The following is a 23,561-nucleotide window of genomic DNA, read 5'->3' as shown; positions in this document are numbered from 1 at the left end:
TTGAATCAACCATTAAAGAAAATGCCAAATCTGGAAAACTCCTGACACAAAACATCCAAGAAATTAAGGACACCATGAAAAGAAGAAATTTGCGGATAATAGGCATTGAAGAAAGAGAAGACATCAGACTCCAGGGCCCAGAAACTATTCTCAACAAAATCATAGAAGAAAATTTCCCCAATCTAAAGAAAGAGATGCCTATAAACATACAAGAGGCCTACAGAACACCAAATAGAATTGACCAGAAAAGAAAAACTGCCCGCCACATAATAATCAAAACACAAAACATGCAGAACAAAGAAAAAATATTAAAAGCTGCAAGGGAAAAGGGCCAAATAACATTTAATGGTAAACCTATCAGAATTACACCTGACTTCTCAGCAGAGACCATAAAAGCCAGAAGGGCCTGGACAGAGATCCTGCAAACCCTAAGAGAACACAGATGCCAGGCCAGACTACTTTACCCAGCAAAATTATCAATAACCATTGATGGAGAAAACAAAATATTCCATGACAAAAACAAATTCAAACAGTACCTATCCACAAACCCAGCTTTACAGAAGGTACTAGAAGGAAAACTCCATCCCAAAGGGTCAAGCTACAACCAAAACTACCCAGGAAATAGATAACTATCCCATGGCAAAAACACAACTACACAAACGCTCAACTGGAAACAACATCAAAATTAAGACTCTTAACAGTCACTGGTCATTAATATCTCTCAACATCAATGGCCTCAATTCTCCAATAAAAAGACACAGACTAACCGAATGGGTACATAAACAAGACCCAACATTCTTCTGCATCCAAGAAACACATCTCACCCATAATGAAAGGCATTACCTCAGGGTAAAAGGTTGGAAAAAAATATTCCAAGCAAATGGTCACAAGAAGCAAGCAGGTGTAGCCATTTTAGTATCGAACAAAATAGACTTTCAACCAAAATTAATCAAAAGGGATGAGGAAGGACACTTCATACTCATCAAAGGTAAAGTCAACCAAGATGACATCACAATTCTGAACATCTATGCTCCCAATACAAGGGCACCCACATATGTAAAAGATCTCCTAAAAAAGCTTAAACCACACATCGATCCCCACACAATAATAGTGGGAGACTTCAACACCCCACTCTCACTGAAGGATAAGTCATTGAAACAGAAACTAAGCCGAGAAATAACATCATTAACCAATGCCATGGGTCAAATGGATCTAACAGATATCTATAGAACCTTTCACCCAAACAAGAAAGAATACACCTTCTTCTCTGCACCCCATGGAACCTTCTCCAAAATTGATCACATCGTAGGTCACAAAGCAAGCCTCAACAGATACAAGAGGATTGAAATAATACCTTGTATCCTATCAGATCACCATGCTCTTAGGCTGCAATTCAACAACAACAGAAATAACAAAAAGCCTACACGTTTGTGGAAACTAAACAACTCTCTGCTAAATGACACCTGGGTCAGGGAAGAAATAAAGAAAGAAATCAAGGAGTTTCTGAAATTCAATGAAAATGAAGAAACAACATACCCAAATTTGTGGGATACATTGAAAGCAGTGCTAAGAGGAAAATTCATAGCACTAAGTGCCTTTAAAAAGAAATTGGAAACATCGCACATAAGCATCTTAACAACACAACTGGAAGCCCTAGAAAAAAAAGAAGCAGAAACACCCAAGAGGAGTAGACGCCTGGAAATTATCAAACTCAGGGCTGAAATTAACAAATTAGAAACTAAGAAAACAGTCCAAAGAATCAACAAAACCAAAAGCTGGTTCTTTGAGAAAATCAACAAGATAGACAGACCATTAGCCAAACTAACTAAAAGGCAGAGAGACAGTATTGAAATCAACAAAATCAGAAATGAAAAGGGAGACATAACAACAGACACTGAAGAAATTCAAAGAATCATAAGATCCTACTTTGAAGGCATATACGCCACAAAATTTGAAAATCTAAGGGAAATGGACGATTTTCTTGATCAAGTTCACTTGCCAAAGTTGAGTGAAGAACAGATAAACAAGTTAAATAGTCCCATTTCCCCTACAGAAATAGAAGCAATCATCGATGGTCTCCCAACCAAAAAAAGCCCAGGGCCAGATGGTTTCAGTGCAGAATTCTACCAGACCTTTAAGGGCGAGCTAATACCGATACTCTTCAAGCTACTCCAAAAGATAGAAATGGATGGAAAATTACCAACTTCATTCTATGAGGCCATAGTCTCATTGATACCTAAACCTCACAAAGACTCAACAAAGAAAGAGAATTTCAGACCAATTTCTCTTATGAACATAGATGCAAAAATACTAAATAAAATACTTGCAAAACGAATACAGGAGCACATCAAAGATATCATTCATCATGACCAAGTAGGCTTCATTCCAGGCATGCAGGGATGGTTTAATATACGGAAATCCATCAATGTAATCCATCATATAAACAAACTGAAAATAAAAAACCACATGATCATCTCCTTGGATGCAGAGAAAGCATTTGATAAAATTCAACACCCATTCATGTTTAAAGTTTTAGAGAGATCGGGGATACAAGGCACTTTCCTCAACATAATAAAGGCTATATACAGCAAGCCAATAGCCAAAATCAAAGTAAATGGTGAGATACTCAAGGAAATTCCTCTCAAATCGGGAACAAGGCAAGGCTGCCCACTCTCTCCATATCTCTTCAATATAGTACTCGAAGTTCTAGCCAGAGCAATAAGACAACAAAAGGAGATCAAGGGTATCCAAATGGGAAAGGAGGAAGTCAAATTATCCCTCTTTGCAGATGATATGATAGTGTACATAAGTGACCCTCAAAACTCCACCAGAGAACTCCTAAAGCTGATAAACACCTTCAGCAAATTGGCGGGATACAAAATTAACTCAAAAAAGTCTGTAGCCTTCCTATACACAAATGACAAGCTTACAGAGGAAGAAATTAGGAAAACCACACCCTTCACATTAGCCACAAGCAATATAAAATATCTAGGAGTTACCCTAACTAAGCAAGTGAAGGACTTGTATGAAAAAAATTTCAAAACTCTGAAGAAAGAGATTGAAGATGACCTGAGAAGATGGCGTGATCTTCCTTGCTCATGGATCGGGAGAATTAACATAGTAAAAATGGCCATCCTACCAAAAGCAATCTACAGATTCAATGCAATCCCTATCAAAATAACTACACAATTTTTTAAAGACATTGAAAGTTCAATTCTGAACTTCATATGGAAAAACAAAAAACCCAGAATAGCTAAAACAATCTTGTACAATAAAAGATGCTCCGGAGGAATCTCCATACCTGATCTCAAACTGTACTATAAAGCAATAGTACTTAAAACAGCATGGTACTGGCACAGCAACAGGCTGGTTGATCAGTGGAATCGAATCGAAGACCCAGATATGAATCCACACACATATGATCACTTGATTTTTGACAAAGAAGCCAAATCCATTCAATGGAAAAAGGATAGCATCTTCAACAAATGGTGCTGGTCTAACTGGAGGTCTATGTGTAAAAAAATGAAACTGGACCCATATTTGTCACCTTGCACAAAACTCAAATCCAAGTGGATTAAAGACCTCAACATAAAACCAGAGACACTAAGCCACTTAGAAGAAAAAGTGGGAAAGAGCCTGGAACATATTGGCACAGGAGACAACTTCCTGAACAGAACACCAACGGCCCAGGCCTTAATGTCAACCATTAATAAATGGGACCTCATGAGGCTGAGAAGCTTCTGTAAGGCAGGAGACACTGTCAGGAGAACAAAGCGACAGCCTACAGACTGGGAAAAAATCTTCACCAACCCTACATCTGACAAAGGTCTAATATCCAAAATATATAAAGAACTCAAGAAATTAAACACCACCAAACCGAATAACCCAATTGAGAAATGGGGCTTGGAACTAAACAGAGAATTCTCAACAGAGGAGTATCAAATGGCTGAGAAACACTTAAAGAAATGCTCAACCTCCTTAGTCATCAGGGAAATGCAAATCAAAACAACTCTGAGATTCCATCTTACACCCATCAGAATGGCTAAGATCAAAAATTCAAGCGACACCACATGCTGGCGAGGATGTGGGGAGAGAGGAACACTCCTTCATTGCTGGTGGGGATGCAAACTAGTACAGCCACTTTGGAAATCTATCTGGTGCTATCTCAGAAAAATGGGAATAGGGCTTCCTCAAGACCCAGCTATTCCACTCCTTGGAATATACCCAGAAGATGCTCCAGCACACAACAAGAAAATTTGCTCAACCATGTTCATAGCAGCCTTATTCATAATAGCCAGAACATGGAAACAGCCTAAGTGTCCCTCAGTAGAAGAGTGGATAAAGAAACTGTGGTACATATACACTATGGAATACTACTCAGCTATTAAAAACAAGGAATTCCCGAAATTTGTGGATAAATGGATTGAGCTAGAAATGATCATAATGAGTGAGTTAACCCAGAAGCAGAAAGAATCAAATGGTATATACTCACTTATATCTGCATACTAGCCCAAGGGGCATGTCCCACGAAAGCCTTCACTTACCAGGAAACTGGGACAGAGGGGAAGGCATCCTATTGGGACTCTAAATGAGAGACGCATGGGAGAACAGCAAAATAAAAGGATCCAGAGGGTCCTAGAAATCTACAAGTAGAACAATATGATAGGCAGATTTGGGCCCAGGGGTCCCGCTCAAACTAAGGCACCAGCCAAGGACAATACAGGAGGTAAACTTTAAACCCCTTCCCAGATCTAGCCAATGGTCAGAATATTCTCCACAGTTGAGTGGAGAGTGTGATACGACTTTCTCACATACTCTGGTGCCTCACATTTGACCATGTCCCCTGGAGGGGGAGACCTGGTGGCACTCAGAGGAAGGACAGCAAGTAGCCAAGAAGAGACTTGATACCCTATGAGAATATATAGGGGGACGTAATCCCCCTCAGGAACAGTCATAGGGGAGGGGAATAATGGGAAAATGGGGGGGGGAGGAATGGGAGGATACAAGGGATGGGATAAACATTGAGATGTAACAAGAATAAATTAATAAAAAAAAAAAAAAAAAAAAAAAAAAAAAAAAAAGAAATGTTAAACAAATATGTAGAAAAAATATTTTTCAGCTTTATGTATGATAATGTTTATTAATTTGTATCTTTATTAAGTTTTTGAGATGAATAAATTTTAAGTGATTTAAGTGATCACTTTATGTATTAGATTGTCCTAATGTATCAATAAAATGTTCATTTGAATGTGACTATGACTAAACATTAATATAAATCAAATTAGGTCAACCAGGAAGTGCCATTCTTTTTTCATTTTTTGTTTAATGTGTATGAGGATTTTTCATGCATATATATCTGTGCACCATATGCATGCCTAGTGCCTGGGAGGCTGGAAGAGTGTGTCAGATTCCCCGAGACTGAAGTTACAGATAGTTGTGAACTGTCACATGGAAGCTGGGAATTGGTCCCAGATCCTCAGGAAGAGCAGAAGTGGTCTTAATCACTGAGACATTTTTCCATCTCCAGGAAATGCCATTTTTGTATAGTGCCTAAGCTGACCTGTCTTCTGCATAGACCACTTTTCTTTTCCAGTGTGATAATTTAATTTAAAATACCCACACAACTGCTTCTTACCTTCAGGTAGAGTTAGTTATCTGTACTTAAGCCATCTTTTTGTATTTACCTCTGCTAAAAACATTTTTAAATCAGTATTTAAGTTGAGGACAACAGCTATTTCAGACTCCCATGAAATACATCAGAGGGTTATCTGTTACCTTAGCTACGCCTTCCTTTCTTTATCCTGAATGAAGACTCATCTCTTTTGCAGCCTCCTCTACGAGTGAGACTGACTGATCAGAAAATGCCTGAGTGTATATGACCCAGAAGCCCCTGATAAAAAAGAGTAAGGACAAATATCTCAAATAAGACACTTAGTGAAGATTTTCTAGTAGATCTGAACACTTAAAATAAACTGCAAAGAGAAAACCCTCTTCTCGTGTACTTCCACAGACCATAGTAGCTGTAGGAAGCAATCTCAGGTGATCATAAATTTCTGCCCCTATAATCAAAACTGTCTTCATGAAGTTGAAGATTTATTTCTATGACAAAAAAATCAGTTTGTCCCCTTACATAAACCATGCTTTATGAATGTGAACAAAAACAACGTGTCAGCTTTAATTTCTTCATAGAATTTTAAGAACTTGAAAAGAGATTATATATCGTTCCAGAAAGGAAATAACGTAATTTCCATAGCATCAAGAGGTTGTTAAATTTATCTGCCTACTTTTATTTAGGAATTTTGGCTGTAACAAAAAAGAAAATATGTAGTTATATAATGTCTAACAATCTCCAAAGCCTGAAATATTGTAAGAGACTGTCTTATTTCTCCTTAACTTGGATCTCTGGTCATCAACCCTTTTATTACCAACCAATTTTTTTTGTTTCTTTTTCTTGTTTGTTTGTTTGTTTTGGTTTATCAAAACAGGGGTTTTTGTATAGCCTTGGCTGTCCTGGACTTACTTTGTAGACCAGGCTAGCCTTGAACTTATAGAGATCCACCTGCCTCTGCCTCCAAAGTGCTCAGATTACAGGCATGCGCCACCTCCCTGGCTTTATTGCCCATGTAAATTTTCTGTTTCTTGAGGAGTAGATCATAAGATTAACGGAGGGTGTCACTACTGTGTAAAAAGGCGAGAAAGATTCTGTCGTTGCACATATTTGCTCTTGGGTGCATGTAAACAGAAGCATCAGATGGGACCCACTGCTACCAAATGCTTTCTTCCTCACATCCATGAACTTTATATTCAGTACACTATTAACAATGAAAGCAATAAACTGACCCCCTTGATAAATCACTGCCTATAAGAAAGTGAATGCTGAGACTTGTCTAGGGGGTGTTGTGTCTATGCAAGTAATTTCCACCACGGCAGACTCATCAAACATAAAAATCATCTACCCTGTGGTGGCTGCACAGAGGTAGTTGGAAAACCAAAGTGGTCTGAATTATGGGCACCTTAAAACTACAAGTCCAGGCCACAACAGCCATCCTCCAGTAAAACTTTGGGTCATGAGAACCATTTATAGAGCAGGAACTAGCAGGCAGCACTGACAGGGTCATAACTCATCAGTATCAGCACACATTCTGTGGAGCCAGTCACTGCAATGTAGAGATGGATCACTCAGCATAGCTGATTGTCTTCTTTGAGTCCTTGAAATTCTAGACCATCTAGAACAACACTTGTCATGTAAGAGGCTTAGAAGTAGAAATTCGAATGGAAGAAGCACATAGGTGTGTGGACATTGGAATTAAAAAATAACACATATATGTAGGCTACTTTTTTCTTAACAAATATATTTTATTATAAGTTATTAACTGAGCATACGTCCCTTATAACCCAACTAACTGAAACAGTAGGAAAAGAGGATTAAAGAATAACAAAATCGTAAGGATATCAGTTCTGAAGAATGAGTCTCCTGGCGTACTCAGCAGGATTTCTTCTGCTGGAACCTGGAGTAACCAGAACCCAGAACCTCAGCCAGAACCTGGAGCCCCGAAGCCTTTCCTCGAGTGGTTCTCTCTAGGAGCATCTCAAAGTGGAGCAATGAACAGTCCAAAACTATCCCAAGTCTCCAAAGACCCCCCACCTCCAGCTCTGGGCTCATTTATATACCTCCTCCCAGAGTCTGTTCATGGGATCTTTTCAACTGGCAACAACCAAGCTCCCGCACGAGGTGGTTTGTCTTCTAGTGGATTAACCTCACCTGTTCTAACAAGACTGCTCCGATCCCGAACTTGGGATCTTATCTCTCCTTCACATATATGATCATTGTGTTTTCTGTCACTGTAACAGTGTCAGTGACAGAGGTGGCCAGAAGAGAGCTGAGTGGCCTGAAGCTGGCAGAGAAGCCTAGTAAGCTGAAACATGCTGGGATGTGAAAATTGGACCCTGTCCTTGTTTCTGTGAGTCATCTTTCTTAATAATTCTGATTTTATTAATGTAAGAAGAAATTTAGATAGTATAATCAAAGAGAACAGTCTGAAAAAACTTTTTTAGCACTGCACTTAAAGGAGAAAAGCAATATAGATGTAAAATAATACACAACATTTAATGACCCACAACATGAAATAAAAGGTATATGCAAACTGTGAAAACAGCAAAGTCAAAGTATTTAAGTTAGATTCATGTAAAGATATAATTGGCAGGGTTTGCACTGAAGCTGTAGATGCTTTTAGTAGAGTGGCTATTTTCAGAACACAGCAACCATGGGCATGGAAGGTCTTTCCAGCTGCTGGGAGCTTCTTCAGTTTCGTTCTTCAGCATCTTAAAATTTTCATTGATAAATCATTCGCTTTTTTATACTTAGTGCAAGATATTTTTTTTTTTTTAGTATTATTATGGACTTTATTTCCACGAGTATACCAAAGAACTACGCCATCCTAGGCACCGTGTTAACTTGTGCTTGTTTTTAAAAAACTGAACATGGTGTTCTCCTTGATTTGGTTGAGAACTTTGCCATCTTTCAGAGATGGTAAAGCAGATTTACATTATCACGCGCTTATGTTAAGAGGGGCACGTTAGGGGCTGGAGAGATTGCTCAGTTGTTAGGAGCAGGATTGGGCTTCAGTGAGCATCATCTACAGTAAGCCTTTCAACTATCCTTAACTCTAGTTCCCAGGGATCCAGCACCCTCTTTGGACCTCTGCAGGCACTGCACACACAGTTTATAGATATACATAGAGGAGGCAAAAATACCCATAACATATTATAAAAACAATTACTATTATTTTTTTAAATAAGCAGGACACATTAGAGGGTAAATAGGAACAGGAAACAGAGACCACCAACTAATGGATGTCTTCAGGGAGGATTTGTTGGAAGACACACAACCAGAGCTTGTCACTGGAAGGGCGTTCCTTGGTTGGGTTGCTGGGACACAACAGCTAGGTAGTAAGGGACTAGGCTGTGGCTCTGCTCCGCTAGGCAGCAGTTTGTGTTTCTTTTCCAAGTCTGCGTTAGATGTTTACAGCTGCATTCGTGTGACATGTCTTTCTTTTCACCTCATCTCATCTCCAGCATCCCTGCGATAAAATTCAGCAAATAGTGCAAGATATTTTTAAAACTATTGTGAATGAGGAATATCTATGAATAGTCGATGCTTCTTATTGGTTACAGAATACACGTAACTTAGGACTATATGTCGTTCTTCATATGACACAAATGAAGATTTGCAGATCTCTTTCTTCTGCTCATGCAAAGATCAGAGAACTACCCTCAATTGTTATGTGCACCATGCACGCTTCATACACTTATAATTTTAGTATGGTATAATGCTTGTGAGAAATTATATGTTTTCAGAACAAAAGAACCAGACTTTGAAGCTGGATCAGACCTGACAGGATTCATTCCTCTCAGCACGCTGGGCGCTGACATCTGCATCCTTCATGTTCCAGCACCAAGTGTTTCAGTTGCTGTTCTCCATCAGAAGAGGACAGCTCCCAGGACAGTTTTGAAGAATGCTTCTGTACCCAATTGGTCCAGAATTTCAGACTGTCACACACAGGACTTTTATTAAGCCTAGAATTTCTCAAAATTTAAAAACTTGACCACAAATACTATTCCTGGCTTGTTTAACCATTTTCCCCAAATTATTTTGGCCCCTACAAAGGTATTATTTTCCCAAATCAGCTGGAAGAAACCTTAAGAGAACAATGCTTGTATCCCTTAGGAGGGGTTGGGTAGGTTTTTAGACGCTTTCTTGGGCTTTAGGTGTTTATTTTCACTGGGAGTTGGTTATAAGTTACTATTGGTCTTACCCGGAGAGAAGCTGAGGTTGGACTCAGTGATCTCTCTTTGTTCCTGTATCATTCTTTCTTGGGTTTGGAGATGGGGATGAAAAGAGAGAAGAGGGAATGTGGAGATGCATGGGGAAGGTAAGATAAAAAGTGGATTGTTGTTAAGGCCTTAACTGTGCACACAATGTTATTTTTAATTCATTGGTACAGAAATTTATATGTTGATGCAAAATAAGTTTAATTTCAAATATTGGTTTAGAATTCAAATTTAAATTTGTTTTTCACTCACATTATACATATCTCTATTGTGAGTTATTGCACCCATACCACTCAAGTAGAATACAAGGTTTACCTCCAATATTTTGAAAATGATATTTCAGGCTGTTTAAGATAAGTCAGTTAGACAAGTTAGCTGTCAATTGATCAAATTGTGGTCATTTCAATTACTACTCTATTTATACTACAAGAATATACACCTTAGATGTAACAGATAGATGTAATTCTGTAGACAGATAAGGTAAAATAATTAAGTTCTTCAAAAATTCAGAGTCCTACAGAATATGGGATTTAAAGATGTTTATATTGTTTTGATGATTCTTTAACAAGACAGGAAAACTACTGGCAACACCCAGCCTTCCTCAAAGAGGATAATAAGCATCAAAGAACCTCTTTATGGAGATGGCATCAAATGTGACAAACCAGCCACTGTGCAAAATGTCCTCATTTCTACCACAGACAGAATGCTGCCTAAAAAAGGGCAATCTTAGGTGCAGGCAGAGTCGACGGCCAAACTCTGCCAAGACAGGGTAAGCAATTCCTCAATAGTTCCTGACTCACAAAGATGTATGTCAGATATATTGCACCAGAAGACTGAAGATGTTGCTCCAATGTTTTAGAGAGCTATGGGTGACTGTTCAGGCAGCAAATTGTCTCTGTCATTTTTTTCTCTTACTAAATGAGGAAGATGCTAACCTGCACTTCCTGTTTACTCAGGTAATTAATTTTTCTCATTCTCAAGTCCCTAATGGGGTTGAAGATTAAATGGTTGAGTGTTATAATTGAGCTTAGTTATTTGGGGATTGAGATGTCTTGACGTTTAGATAGATGTTTTAAGTTGATAGAGATGAGATATGTTAGATATTGAGTTACATTCAGAATTTTAGACTTGCCAAGATAGGAAAATGTTTTCTTCAAGGCTGTCAAATACAAACAGCCAAAACACTATGAATGTAACATGAATGTAATTCTTTTGCTGTATATAGTTTTTAAGTGGTTGTAATAATATAGATATATATGTAAAAAATTAATAAAAAGAAAAAAGAAAAGAAACCAAAAACTATTGTGGATGGTATTTTTATGACTTCTTTCTCAGTATGTCTGATCATCTGTATGGAGGAAGGACACTATTTTGGGTGTTAATTTTGTATCCTGCTACTTGGATGAATGTTGGTCAACTGTGGCAGTTTTCTGGTAGACTTTTTAGAGTGTTTTGTATGTCAAATAATAGCATCTGTAAATAAAAATACTTTGACATATATCATTGATGACCTTCATTTGTCTTATTGACCATAATAAGATTTCAAGTACTATGTTGAACAGGAAGCAAGAGAGTCGACACCCTTGTCTTATTCATGGTTTTAGAAGAAATGCTTAAGTGTTTAGTTTTTTGTTTGTTTGTTTAGGTTTAAGTTAAATATGAAAAGCTATTGGTAATTGACAGTTTCTTGGAGTAAAAATATTTAGTTTTCTTTAGGGATATGGGTTCTTGTAGGCAAAACATCGTGCAGTGGATGCTCACATCAGCAGCACTAATTGGACTAGATGGATTTTAAAAACATAAGGACAGAAACTTAGGTAAGTACAGACATGGGGGTAGATACAGGAGGAGTTGAAGGAAACAGTAAGATCAAAATATAATGTATAAAATCTCAAGGAATTAATTAATAAATACATAACCAGATAGTTTAGTTTTACAATTAAGCTTAGTTGTTTAGGGATTAAGCTGTTTTTAGGTCTAGATAGATGTTTTAAGTTGATAGAAATGAGATGTGATAGATATTGATTTACATTCAGAATTTTAGATGCACCAAGATAGGAATGATGTTTTCCTCAAGGCTGCCAATCAAATACACTATGAATGTAGCATTTATATAATTCCTGATTGTTTCATGGTTCTTCTTGCTGTTTACTGTGTATATATATTTTAAAAATGTATTTTAAAAAATATGAAATATGTACCAGGCTGTCTAGCGATGTCATATATTGTGTGATAACTGTGAAGAAGCAGTGATCTGAAAACAAAATTATGTGAGATGCACTATATATATATATATATATACATACACATATACACAGAATACCAAGATTTTGAGACTGATCTAAGAAAAGGGCTTTAGTAGAAAGTACATTAACAGTAATCATAATTTTAAACAGGAATGAAAATATGAATATATCAATCTCAATAGTTTTTTAGTATGTAATTAATTACTGAAGGTGGATGAAGTAATAACATTGAGGAAATGTAAATGAGTCACTGGTTTGCCTGGTAAATATTCCTCTCCAGAAATGTCTGATTCATAGTTCTCAATAAGCTAGTTATTCTACAGATTTTAACATAAATACATGAATTCAGCCAACGAAACAATCAATGCTCTTTTTAAATCATATATATTGAATAAATATAGTTTAAACTACTGATTAGCAAAGACTAAGAAACATAATTGTGAAAATATATTTTCAAAATTTTAATTTTAGGATGACCCATTGGCTATAGCTGGTTTATTATCTGTTGTAAATAATCATCCCCTAGCCCAAAGAACCTTATCAAGAAAATTGTGTGATTGTCCTTCAAATATTTAAGTTAGAATGCAAACTCTTTCCCAAGTCTCAGTCTATCCTAGGTGGACTCAGCTATGCAATGGTTGGTTTTGACAAGAAGATGTGCCTTATTTTCATTGGTACCCATGGAAATATTCATATGTCTGATGGAAATATGCCAAGAAGACAAGTTATGAGATCTAGACAATAGTCTTCCTTTTAGACTTGTATGGGAAGTTGCTACTGACCAGGCAGTCACATTGCTTAGTGGTCATTAGGTGGAAAGGTAACACAGCACTGCCCACCCAGCAATCTGATATTCCAGCATTGACAAAGGCTTTAGATACCTAAGCACATTTCTGTGTGTAAAACATAATTGTACAGTGGGAAGATATGTAAACTACTGAAAGAGAGACAATAGGCAAAGATGCTTTCTGACTTATTTTACTCATATTCTCACATCTGCTTTCCTTGTCCACTTAATGCATCCTTGAATCACTCACACTTTCCAAAGAGACTTCACAGTGAAATTGCTTCCTCGTTATTCACATCTGTTTTAATAAAGTTGGGATGAGTTGATTTTGGCTGCTAAACAAAGAAGGTAATCAATTTTATATGACTAATAACAAATTACTGTGTTGTGTATTTTCAAAATACTCTGTTTGTTATAAAGATAAACCAGCTGTGTATTTCCTCTGCTTTTAAACAAACTTACTTTTACTTTTCTTAGGTCATGAGAAAGAATTACCAACCTTCCAAAAGAAATCCATCCAGTTTTGGGGAAGATGGTTAGCTTATATATGACTATGTCATCACACACACACACACACACACACACACACACACACACACACACACATGCATGCACACATACATATGCACACACACATATGTACAGACACACACACACACAAAAGAGGGTGAGATTTTGTTGTAAATACATCAGGAAAATAATCAGAGATTAATTACAATCTCAAGGAGAGAGTCTATATTCCTACCAAATGTGGCATTTAAAGCATCAAAACTATTTAATGATTTCCTCAAATTTCTTTAAAGTTATAGATACTTATTTAGATACTTAGCACTAAAACTGTGTTTTGTATACCTATTTACAAATTTACATATATCTATACATACACATATAAAAGACCTGATCTTAAAAGCATTGCAGACGTGGCTATTGTGTCACATGTACATCAGTAGGTGGCAGAGAGGAGAGAGGCTGTGTCTACACTCAGTGTTCTGGCCTGTGAACATATGAACAGTTAGTAGCCTGACATTCTCTGAAAAAGAAGAGCCTGAGACAACACTAGACTGGTGCCATGGGGCCCAGGCAGGGAGCTAGCCTGAGATTATCACAAGTCTGGCACCTCAAAAGCCTGGGGTGGGGAGAAGACCATGCTTGAGAGGACCTGTGCCAGGTGCCATAGTTAATGAGCAAGGCAGAGCACTCCTAAGACCACTCCTGAACTGACCTTAGACATTGAGAAACCCCTGTTACCACTAAAAGGAGAATGTGAATGTTGGAGAAATTAAAAAGAAACAGAAAGATGTGGGTACAATGAAGAGAGGCAGAACTTGAGACTTAAGGGTAATGAGGAACAGCGTAATGTGAGTAGCTAGTGATGTCACCTGGGACTATGGTGGGGTCCTGGCCTGTGCTGCTGCCAGTGGTCATATCTGGGTCCCTGGTCCTACTGCAGGGACCCTTGTTTGACAGTCTCCAGAAGGAGCAGTACCTGACTGTATTTATAAATACACACACGCACACAAAACAACAAGCAAACAAACCTGCTTAATGCAAATCTGTAAGTTGAGTTTAGATAATACTAACCCTCTAACTAGACAAGTCTCCTAGTAGAGGGATGGGAACACCAGCCCACCCACAAAAACTTCAACTCAAAATTCACCCTGCCTACAAGATGTGTAGGGATAAAAACAGAGCAGATATAGCGGAGACTGGGGGAAGTTCCAATCAATGTCTGGCCCAAACCAAGATTCTCCTCAAGGGAGAGAACCAACCCCTGAAACTACTAACAATACTCTGCTATGCTTGCATATAGCAGCCTAGTTTTCCTCTGAGAAGCTCCACTCAGCAGAGCCTCAAAACAGATGGTGAAACTCACAGCCAAACACTGGGTGATGCTTAGGGAGCCTTGTGGAAAAAGTGGGTGAAGGAGAAAAGGACCTGGTGGTGACAGGAGATTCATAAGCACACCAACAGAGCCGACTAACCAGGGCCCAGAGGGCCTGCTGAAACTGAAACATCAATCCAGGAACTTGTGTGGACTGGAACTAGGCCCCCTACAAAGATGTAGCCCATGGGCAGTTCAGACTTCATGTGGGTCCTCTATGTGGGGGCTTTTCTGACATGGACTCTTTTACCAGCTTTTTTATTACTTTATTTTGGCAGAACTGCCTTGACAGGCCACAAGCAAAGAGGACATTCTCAGTTCTGATAAGACTTGATGAGCTGGGGTGGATGGAAAAGGGAGCCCCCCTTTTCTGAGGAATAGAGGAAGAGGGAACGGGGGGAGGGAGGGAGGGTGGAACTGGGAGGTAAGAAGGGGCTACGGCCAGGATGTAAAGTGAATAAAATAAATTATTTAAAAATGACCTTGGGTACTGAAAGTATTCAGTTATCCTTCTTTCCTTTGAAATATGACTTGAGAAACATCCAAAATTAAGCATACTGACTTGTCTTTTGAATCAAGAGCAATAATTAAATTAGTGATTTATAGAAAGGAATAGGTTATCTAAGAATTCTTCTATATCATTTATAACATGATATCAGAAAATTTCATAAATGTATTTGAGGAAAAAGTGACAAAATGTTTTCACCTGAACTAGAATAAACTATTGGTGTTGGGTGAAGTAAGTGTGAACCCAAGCTTTCATTTTCCTGATACTAAGAGCTGACTACCTGAAAATTAGCTGTTATTTCAGTATATTCAGTACTAACTCTCATAACTACACATTGGAGAGCTCACTTTAATATTTTTCTTTCAATTTAACTTACATATTAATTTTATTTTTGTTCATAAGAAACATTTATTTTTTTCCTTTCTCTCTTTTTAAAATTTTTACATTTATATCCCCATCATGGCCCTGTCCCTCCTCTCCTCCAAGTTCCACCCTTCCACTCCTTTTCTGATATCCCCCCTCCTCTTGTCCTCAGAAAAGGGAAGCTCTCCTTCAACCCACCTCAACACATCAAGTCTCAACAGGACTGAGCTCCTCCTTGTCCACTGAGGCCAGGCAAGGCAGCCTGGTTAGGGCAAAGTGATTGAAATCAGGCAACAGAGTCCATGTCATAGATAGCATCTGATCAACTTACTATGAAATCAAACTGCTTATCAGCTGCACATGTGTAGGGGCCTAGGTCCAGTCCATGTCTGCTTTTTGGTTTGTGCTTTGGACTCTGTAAGCCCCCATGGTTCTGTATTGGTTGACTCTGTTGGCCTTCTTGCAGGGTTTCTGCCCCCCTCTCCTTCCCTTCCACTATTCCACAGGACTCCTTGAGCTCTGCCTAATGCTTAACTGTAAGTCTCAGCATCTGATTCAGTCAGCTACTGGATGGGGTCTCTCAGAGAATAGTTAAGTTAGGCTCCTGTCTGTACACATAGCAGAGTATCATTAATGGTGTCAGGGATTGGACCTCTCCCACAGAGAGGTCTCAAGCTGGGCCAGGAATTGGTTGGCCATTTGCTCAGTCTTCATATTTATCTATGCTTTAATTGTAGGTAAATTTTGGTTCAAAGGTTTTGTAGGTGGATTGGTGTTCTCCTCACGCCACCATAGGTTGTGCCAGGCTAGAATGTGGCCTCTTCAGTCCTGTGTCCTCCACTGTTAGGAGGCTCAGTTAGAGACTTCCCATATCCTTGCTGTAGCCTACTCTGTCCCAGGTCTCCAGATTGTGTCAGTGATGCCACTGCCTTTGGTTTCCCTTTTCTCTCCAGACCCTCAAGCCTCCCCTGCCCTCTCCCCACATCTGATCTCCTCTCATTTCCCTCCACAAACCCTCTCCTGTCCGGTTTCCTCTCTACTTCCTCTTTCACTGTCTATTCTACTTCCCCATCTGAGTGAAATTCGAGGAAGGCCTCCCTTGGGAACTTCTTGTTACTTAACTTATTTGGGTCCATGATTTGTAGTATGGCTATCCTGTAATGTATGCCTAAGATCCACTTATAAGTGAGTACGTACCATGTGTGTCTTTCTAGGTCTAGGTTACCTCACTCAGGATGATCATTTCTAATTCCATCCAGACTGCAAATTTAATGTTTTTTGTTTTGATTTTAATAGCTAAGTAGTATTCCATTCTGTAAATGTACCATATATCCTTTATCTTTTCTTCAGTTGAGGGACATCTAGATTGTTTCCACTTTCTAGCTATTATGAGTAAAGCTGCTATGAACATAATTGAGCAAATGTCCTTGTTGTGTGGTGGGGCATCTTTTGGGTGTATCCCCAGAAGTAGTATAGCTGGGTCTTGAGACAGTTCTATTTCCAATTTTCTGAAAAAGCACATGATTGATTTCCAAAGTGGCTGTACAAGTTTGCACTCCCACCAGCAATGAAGGAGTGTTTTCCTTGCTCCACATCTTCGCCAGTATGTGCTGTCACTTGAATTTTTGATCTTAGCCATTCTGACAGGTGTAAGATAGAATTTCAGAGTCATTTTGATTTGCATTTCCCTGATGACTCAGATGTTGAGCATTTCTTTAAGTGCTTCTTGGCCATTCAAGATTCCTCTCTTGAGAATCATGTTTAACTCTGTACCCCATTTTTAATTGGATTATCTCTAAAGGTATCTCCACCCCTGACCTCAAACTATTACAGAGAAATATTAATAAAAGCTCCATGGTATTGACATAAAAACATACAGGTTGGTCAATAGAATCAAACTGAAGACCAATACATAAATCCATACACCTATGGACACCTGATTTTTTTTTATAAAGAAGCCAGACATACACAATAGAAAAAAGAAAGCATCTTCAACAAATGGTGCTGGTCTAACTGGATGTCAACATTTAGAAAAATGCAAATAGGTCCATATTTATCACCCTGCACAAAACTCACATCCAAGTGGATCAAGGGCTTTCACATAAAACCAGGAACACTAAATCTATTAGAAGAGAGAGTGGGGAAGAATCTTGAACTCACTGGCACAGCAGACAACTTCGTGAACAGAACACCAATAACTCAGGCTCTAAGACTGACAACTAATAAATGGAGCCCTATGAAACTGAAAAGCTTTGTAAGGTGAAGGACATTGTCAACAAAACAAAACAGCAGCTTACAGATTGGCAAAAGATCTTCACCAACCCTACATATGACAAAGGGATAATATCCAAAGTATATAAAGAACTCAAGAAATTAAATACATATTAATTTTGAACCATAATAGCCATCACAAATGTTAGAGAAAAAAGAACACGAGGAATATTAATTACTTTGACTTTGTCCTACTCTATCAGTTTATATCTCCACAAATTTCACTTTATCCTATGTGATTATTAAGGGACACCTGCTAGTTTCTGTTACTGAAAAAGGAAAAGAAAAACATTTCACCAGCTATCGCCCTTCTACACTCTCCTTCTATGTTTTCAAAGATAAAACTTAGTTTCCTAAAAAATAAATTTGGGATAGTCTAGAGACACTAAATTCTCCTCATGACTCATTGAAAAGACAAGTTAGTCAACTAGCTTAGTCATCAGGGGAGTATAAATGAAAATTTTAGCATGATGCCCTTTGCATACTATCAAAATACTGAAATTAAAAAGGCAGAGTACTAAGTATGACCCAGATGCTGGGCATCTACCTGCAGAGTGTCAATGTGATGTGTAGTAGAGGTTACACTAGTTTCCATAGATTTATCAACTCTAGATACATGCATAATTTGTGACAACAATCCTATGCCAAAGCTACTACCAAAATTCTCAAAGTTTTATTTGCTCAAAAATACATGCAAAAATATCCAGAGCAGTGTTCTTTATTAAAGACAAAATTCAGAAACACAAAATAGCCATTAGCCTCATAGTAGATAAATGGTTTATATCATATTAAAACAGCAATACCAAATGTGGGATGGAGGTTGTACTCTGCTGCTAACATGGGCCAAAATGAATGATTCTCAGAAAGATGGTGTTAAATTAATAGTGGTAGAGATAAACATAACAATATCCAATTTTGTTTGTACCTGGTTAAGTTCATAGCAATAGCTACAGAGGGCCTGGTAAAATGTTTGCAAATGTTTTAGAGTAGATATGAAGAAAAGATGTAATAATTCAAAATTTAGTTATGGTCAAATAAATTTGAAATTATCCGCAGGATAAACACATACACACATATGCTAAATAAATTTTTGATAGATATTTAGCATGAAGATAAATGAAATTTATACTACTCTATATAGGTGGGTTATGAAGACAAAAGTTATTAGCTTCAGCATTTTTCCTTATATTGACATAACTTTGACACATCAGAGAATCAACAGAATCTCCCTCTGAATGGCCTTCTGGGGAGATTTGGCTTTGGATGCAGTATAACATGAGGTTAATTGCCGTAATGGGAGACCTGTGCCCCTGGAGCATTTCCAGCACAGTGGCCTGTATCCTTGCACAATCTCTCCTGATTTGCTAGTCTTCAGAGAATTACAACTTCAAATAGTAGCCCCTACAATCTACACGGGGCGGAGACACTGATTGTCATTCAAGGTAATAACACTGAGCACTGAGGCTCAGGCTTCATTTATTCTCCATGTGAAAGAGTGAGCAGAGTTATCTTCTGTCACTGGTTTTCTACTACATGACTTGGCTTGTGTCTATACCTGTGTGTGATTCTTAGCAAAACTTGGGCTTGAGAAAAACAATTCTTCTAAAAACCAAAGATGAGCATATTCTAAAGAATAGAGAATGTGCTCATGGCCGTTAGCGTCTTTTGTCACACTCTCTGGAGAACGCCTGTGTTTCTGAGTGCCTGAGGACTGTTGTAGGATGCTTCCTTTGACCAAGTAGGTACGACGCAATGAGCAGGAGTAGACTAGAAGTGGGTGCGTGCCCTCAGTCCATTCCTTCAATGGCAACAAAGTGAGAAAACGATGCCCATCTATTATGCTTCTTTGGGTGCATATCTTTGTAACTGCAAGTGCATGTATATTAGGGTTAGAAATATATATTCTATATATGTTATGATTATTATAAGATAATGTAATATATGTGTGTACGTACTATGTCTATTCACATATATAGCGATGTTTACATGATATGTCTAGATGTGTGCATATTGGTAAACATGTGTGCCTATACACACCCAAGATGGTTTGCTCCTTAGGGGTCCCTTCACATTCTGTTTTTATCACCGTGTCGCCCTCTTTCTACTTTTCAGTCATCACTCAGGTAATTCGAATTGATCTTTGTCCCTGCTTGTCTGGATCCCTTATCTGACCCTCTCCAACTTAATTTTCACTGAGTTCTGTCATCGTTTTACGTGACAAATGAAAATTGTTAATAGTTAAGAATTACTTCAAATTGGTTACATACGCAATTAGTTTTTTTCAAGAAATAAAACAAATACAAGATATGAAATTGCAATTAAGGAAGAATTTTAAGGCCTGAGAGATTGTACTGATACCAGGTACCAACTGCATTACACATGGGCATAGTAGTTACAGTCTTTGAACACAAAAGAAAGCAGTCATTCCACCTTAGATGCTTGTATTTGTAAATATTTCAAGTTTCTTAAAGTTGTTTCTTTAATCTTCTCAAGGAAAAATTAATGATGATTAGGTACACAGTGAAGCAGCCTCTTTTATCTGCCTGAAGAGCCCAGTTATACAGGCAAATATGCCCTACAGTCAGAGTCAGTCACCTTCTTATTCAACATATAAAACCATCAAGCCAGTAACTCCACCCACCACCACACAGCTGAGGAGGGAGCTGTGTAAATGCACTGGCTAATCCAGTTCTCCACCGGCTGGTAGCTACTAGAATGGATGCACTAATGATTCCCATAGGAAATATGTTTCTGAACTCATGTATGCTTAAATTTGAAAATCTTGATATGTTAATACAGTTTTATCAATACAAAAATGTTTGGAATATTACATCAAAAGTAGCCTTTGTAATTTCCAGAACCCGTTGTTGATTTTTTTTTTTTAACAAACTAAAAAAATGCTTAGTTTAAGAGTTGCAGTTGAAGAAACTAAAAATTTTTATGATGATTAATATTTTACTAAACATCAAAGACACTAAACTTTTTATTTAATTTTGATGAGTTATTGCTAATTATAAGTGAATAAAATATATTTATTCCCTTGAAGTGTTTTCTTCTGTGACAAATTGTATTTCAGCTTCTAATAGCTACTATTCAGGCAAAGACTTTGATTCTCCAGTGCCTCTTTGTGCCTCATAAAGACTCATATCTTTCCTGTAACAAAATCTACTTCAGCTTCTACAGGACTCTGCACCATAAGTCACTGTAAATTTTTTTAAGTGTCAGTAGTTTTAATTATTTTTATGGACATTGATATTGTGACCTTTTCATAATTTGTAATATTCTTTCTTGTCTACACTAGGTGCCAGGGATGATTAACAGCAGTGTCAAAAGTGACTTCATTCTGGTCGGTTTCTCCGACCAGCCCCAGCTGGAAAGAACACTCTTTATAGTTGTTTTAATTTCCTATCTTCTCACTCTAGTGGGAAATACAATAATTATTCTGATCTCTTTAATAGATCCTAAACTCAAAACCCCTATGTACTTTTTTCTTACTCACCTCTCATTCGTTGACATCTGTTTCACCACCAGTATTGTACCCCAGCTACTGTGGAACCTGAAAGGACCAGCCAAGACTATCACAGCTGCCGGCTGTGCAGTGCAGCTCTACGTCTCTCTGACTCTAGGCTCTACTGAGTGCATTCTCCTGGCAGTAATGGCTTTTGACCGTTACGCTGCTGTCTGCAAACCTCTCCACTATGTAGCCGTGATGAATCCACAGCTCTGCCGGGCTCTAGCAGGAATCTCGTGGCTCAGTGGACTAGGAAATGCTCTCATCCAGGGAACGGTCACTCTTTGGCTCCCCCGTTGTGGCCACCTGTGGCTCCACCATTTCTTCTGTGAGGTCCCCTCCATGATCAAGCTTGCCTGTGTGGACATTCACGCCAATGAGGTCCAGCTCTTTGTGGCCTCGTTGGTCTTGCTGCTCTTACCCTTAGCATTGATACTGATGTCTTACGGACATATAGCCAAGGCCGTTATAAGAATCAAGTCATCCCAGGCATGGCGCAGAGCCCTGGGCACATGTGGATCCCACTTGATGGTGGTGTCCCTCTTCTACGGGAGCATCACAGCCATCTACATCCAGCCGAACAGTTCATATGCCCACACCCACGGGAAGTTCATTTCTCTCTTCTACACTGTCATGACTCCAACACTTAATCCTCTCATCTACACACTGAGGAATAAAGAAGTGAAAGGGGCTTTGGGACGTCTCTTTAATAGAGATTCCGGAGTGTGCAAACGAAGCAGAGCACGTGGTGAAAGCGTTTTTATGACTAGAGGATCCTGAACAGACAATCCTGCACTGGCATCCTCTTGGCCTAAAAGTCTCACTATGAGCTTTACCAGGGTTACATCGCACATGGTCTTGGGTCTCTCTTTTCAGTATCTTCCCAGGATGCTTTGGGGCCCAGGAGAGGCAACATTTCTTCTACATCCCTGGAAGTCCATGACTCTTCTCTTTCTTGCCCTCTCCTCATTCTCCCTTCCTTTCTTTTTTTCTCCTTCACATATGAACTCACAAACATTACCATAATGCCCCACAGCAAGTCCCTCCCCAGTAATATTCTAATAATCCTAGAAAGCAGCTTTCCCTGCTTTTACAGCAAACCCCCACCATCAATATTGCAGAGAGCAGTGGAAAAGTTAAACTACAGACTTGCGATTTTAACTCCACTACTCCTTCCTTGAGCTTGTACAACTTTTAGTCAAATCTTCATATCCACATTGAATTATGAGTTAAAAAGTAACGTTCATCATTATGATAACCAACATATTTTGTACTAAAGAATAAACAAAAAGAAAGTTTTCAAAGTTGTATTTTTATAAATATAATATTGTTGATTATCTTCAATTAAATAAACTAATATTTCTTCCCCAGTTTGTGATTGTAAATCACTTGCATCCATGTGTGAATGGGAAAAAAATCAAATTGCTTGAAAATATGACCAAAATGAGGTAGCCTTTTTTACTTTCATCTTTGTAAAAATTTTAAAAAGAATTCTTTTGTCATTCAGTTTTTAAAATAATTTCTTTATTTTTGAGATTATAATATAATTACATTTTTCTCCTCTCCAAGCCCTCTCATATATCCCTTCTTATTCAGTGTGTCCTATTTGGTTTTACTCATGGCAACGGAATTGAAGACATCATTCCAAGACAAATACTCTACGTGTGGCAATAAATAGCAGCATCTGGAATAGGAAAGACTGAAGTCTTGGCTGCTTCATATCTAACATGAGTCCAACTTTATGCTATAAAAGAATAATTAGAAAACATTTAGGAAAGAGTTATGTTTATCATTAATAAACTGTTTCTCTTCCTAGTAAAACTCATACTGTCAAGGAAAGAGGCCTTGATGGTCAAATAAGTGATTTCCAGAGATAAAGCATCCAAGCAGTTCCTAGTCATTACTGATAGTTTAGTCAATCCATAATGAAACAAGTTATGCTTTATACATCTCAAATAAATTTGTTAGTTATATATATAATATGTGTGTGTGTGTGTGTGTGTGTGTGTGTGTGTGTGTGTGATGAGATTATTTAGCTCACTTGCAATTTAATGGTGGTTACTTATTTGAAGCATGAAGCTTGATTTCTATTATTTCTGACTTACAGGTGTAGGGAAGATGCATTTCTCACACTGACAAGTACTTAAACTTTAAAAAACATT

General features: G+C 38.1%; 1 protein-coding gene and 1 non-coding gene across 2 annotated transcripts; both read left to right on the top strand.

Moving 5' to 3' along the window:
• Positions 1-13,760: 13,760 nt before the first annotated feature.
• On the top strand, positions 13,761-13,892 carry LOC127191227 (small nucleolar RNA SNORA17). Its single transcript, XR_007830849.1, has one exon. It is a non-coding gene; the product is annotated as a small nucleolar RNA SNORA17 (small nucleolar RNA).
• Positions 13,893-21,013: 7,121 nt separating this feature from the next.
• LOC127191186 (olfactory receptor 2G3-like) lies at positions 21,014-22,179 on the top strand. The gene has a single exon (XM_051148391.1). The coding sequence runs from the start codon at positions 21,199-21,201 to the stop codon at positions 22,177-22,179; it is 981 nt and encodes a 326-aa protein (XP_051004348.1). The 5' UTR covers positions 21,014-21,198.
• The last annotated feature ends 1,382 nt before the right edge of the window (positions 22,180-23,561 follow it).

The sequence above is a fragment of the Acomys russatus genome, chromosome 6 (genome assembly GCF_903995435.1).
Source record: "Acomys russatus chromosome 6, mAcoRus1.1, whole genome shotgun sequence".
In the NCBI taxonomy this organism is placed as follows: Eukaryota; Metazoa; Chordata; class Mammalia; order Rodentia; family Muridae; genus Acomys; species Acomys russatus.
This window is presented reverse-complemented; position numbering and strand designations above follow the sequence as displayed.

Coding starts and splice junctions, on each gene's coding strand:
- LOC127191186 (XM_051148391.1), top strand. CDS start 21,199: ATGATTAACAGCAGTGTCAAAAGTGACTTCATTCTGGTCGGTTTCTCC.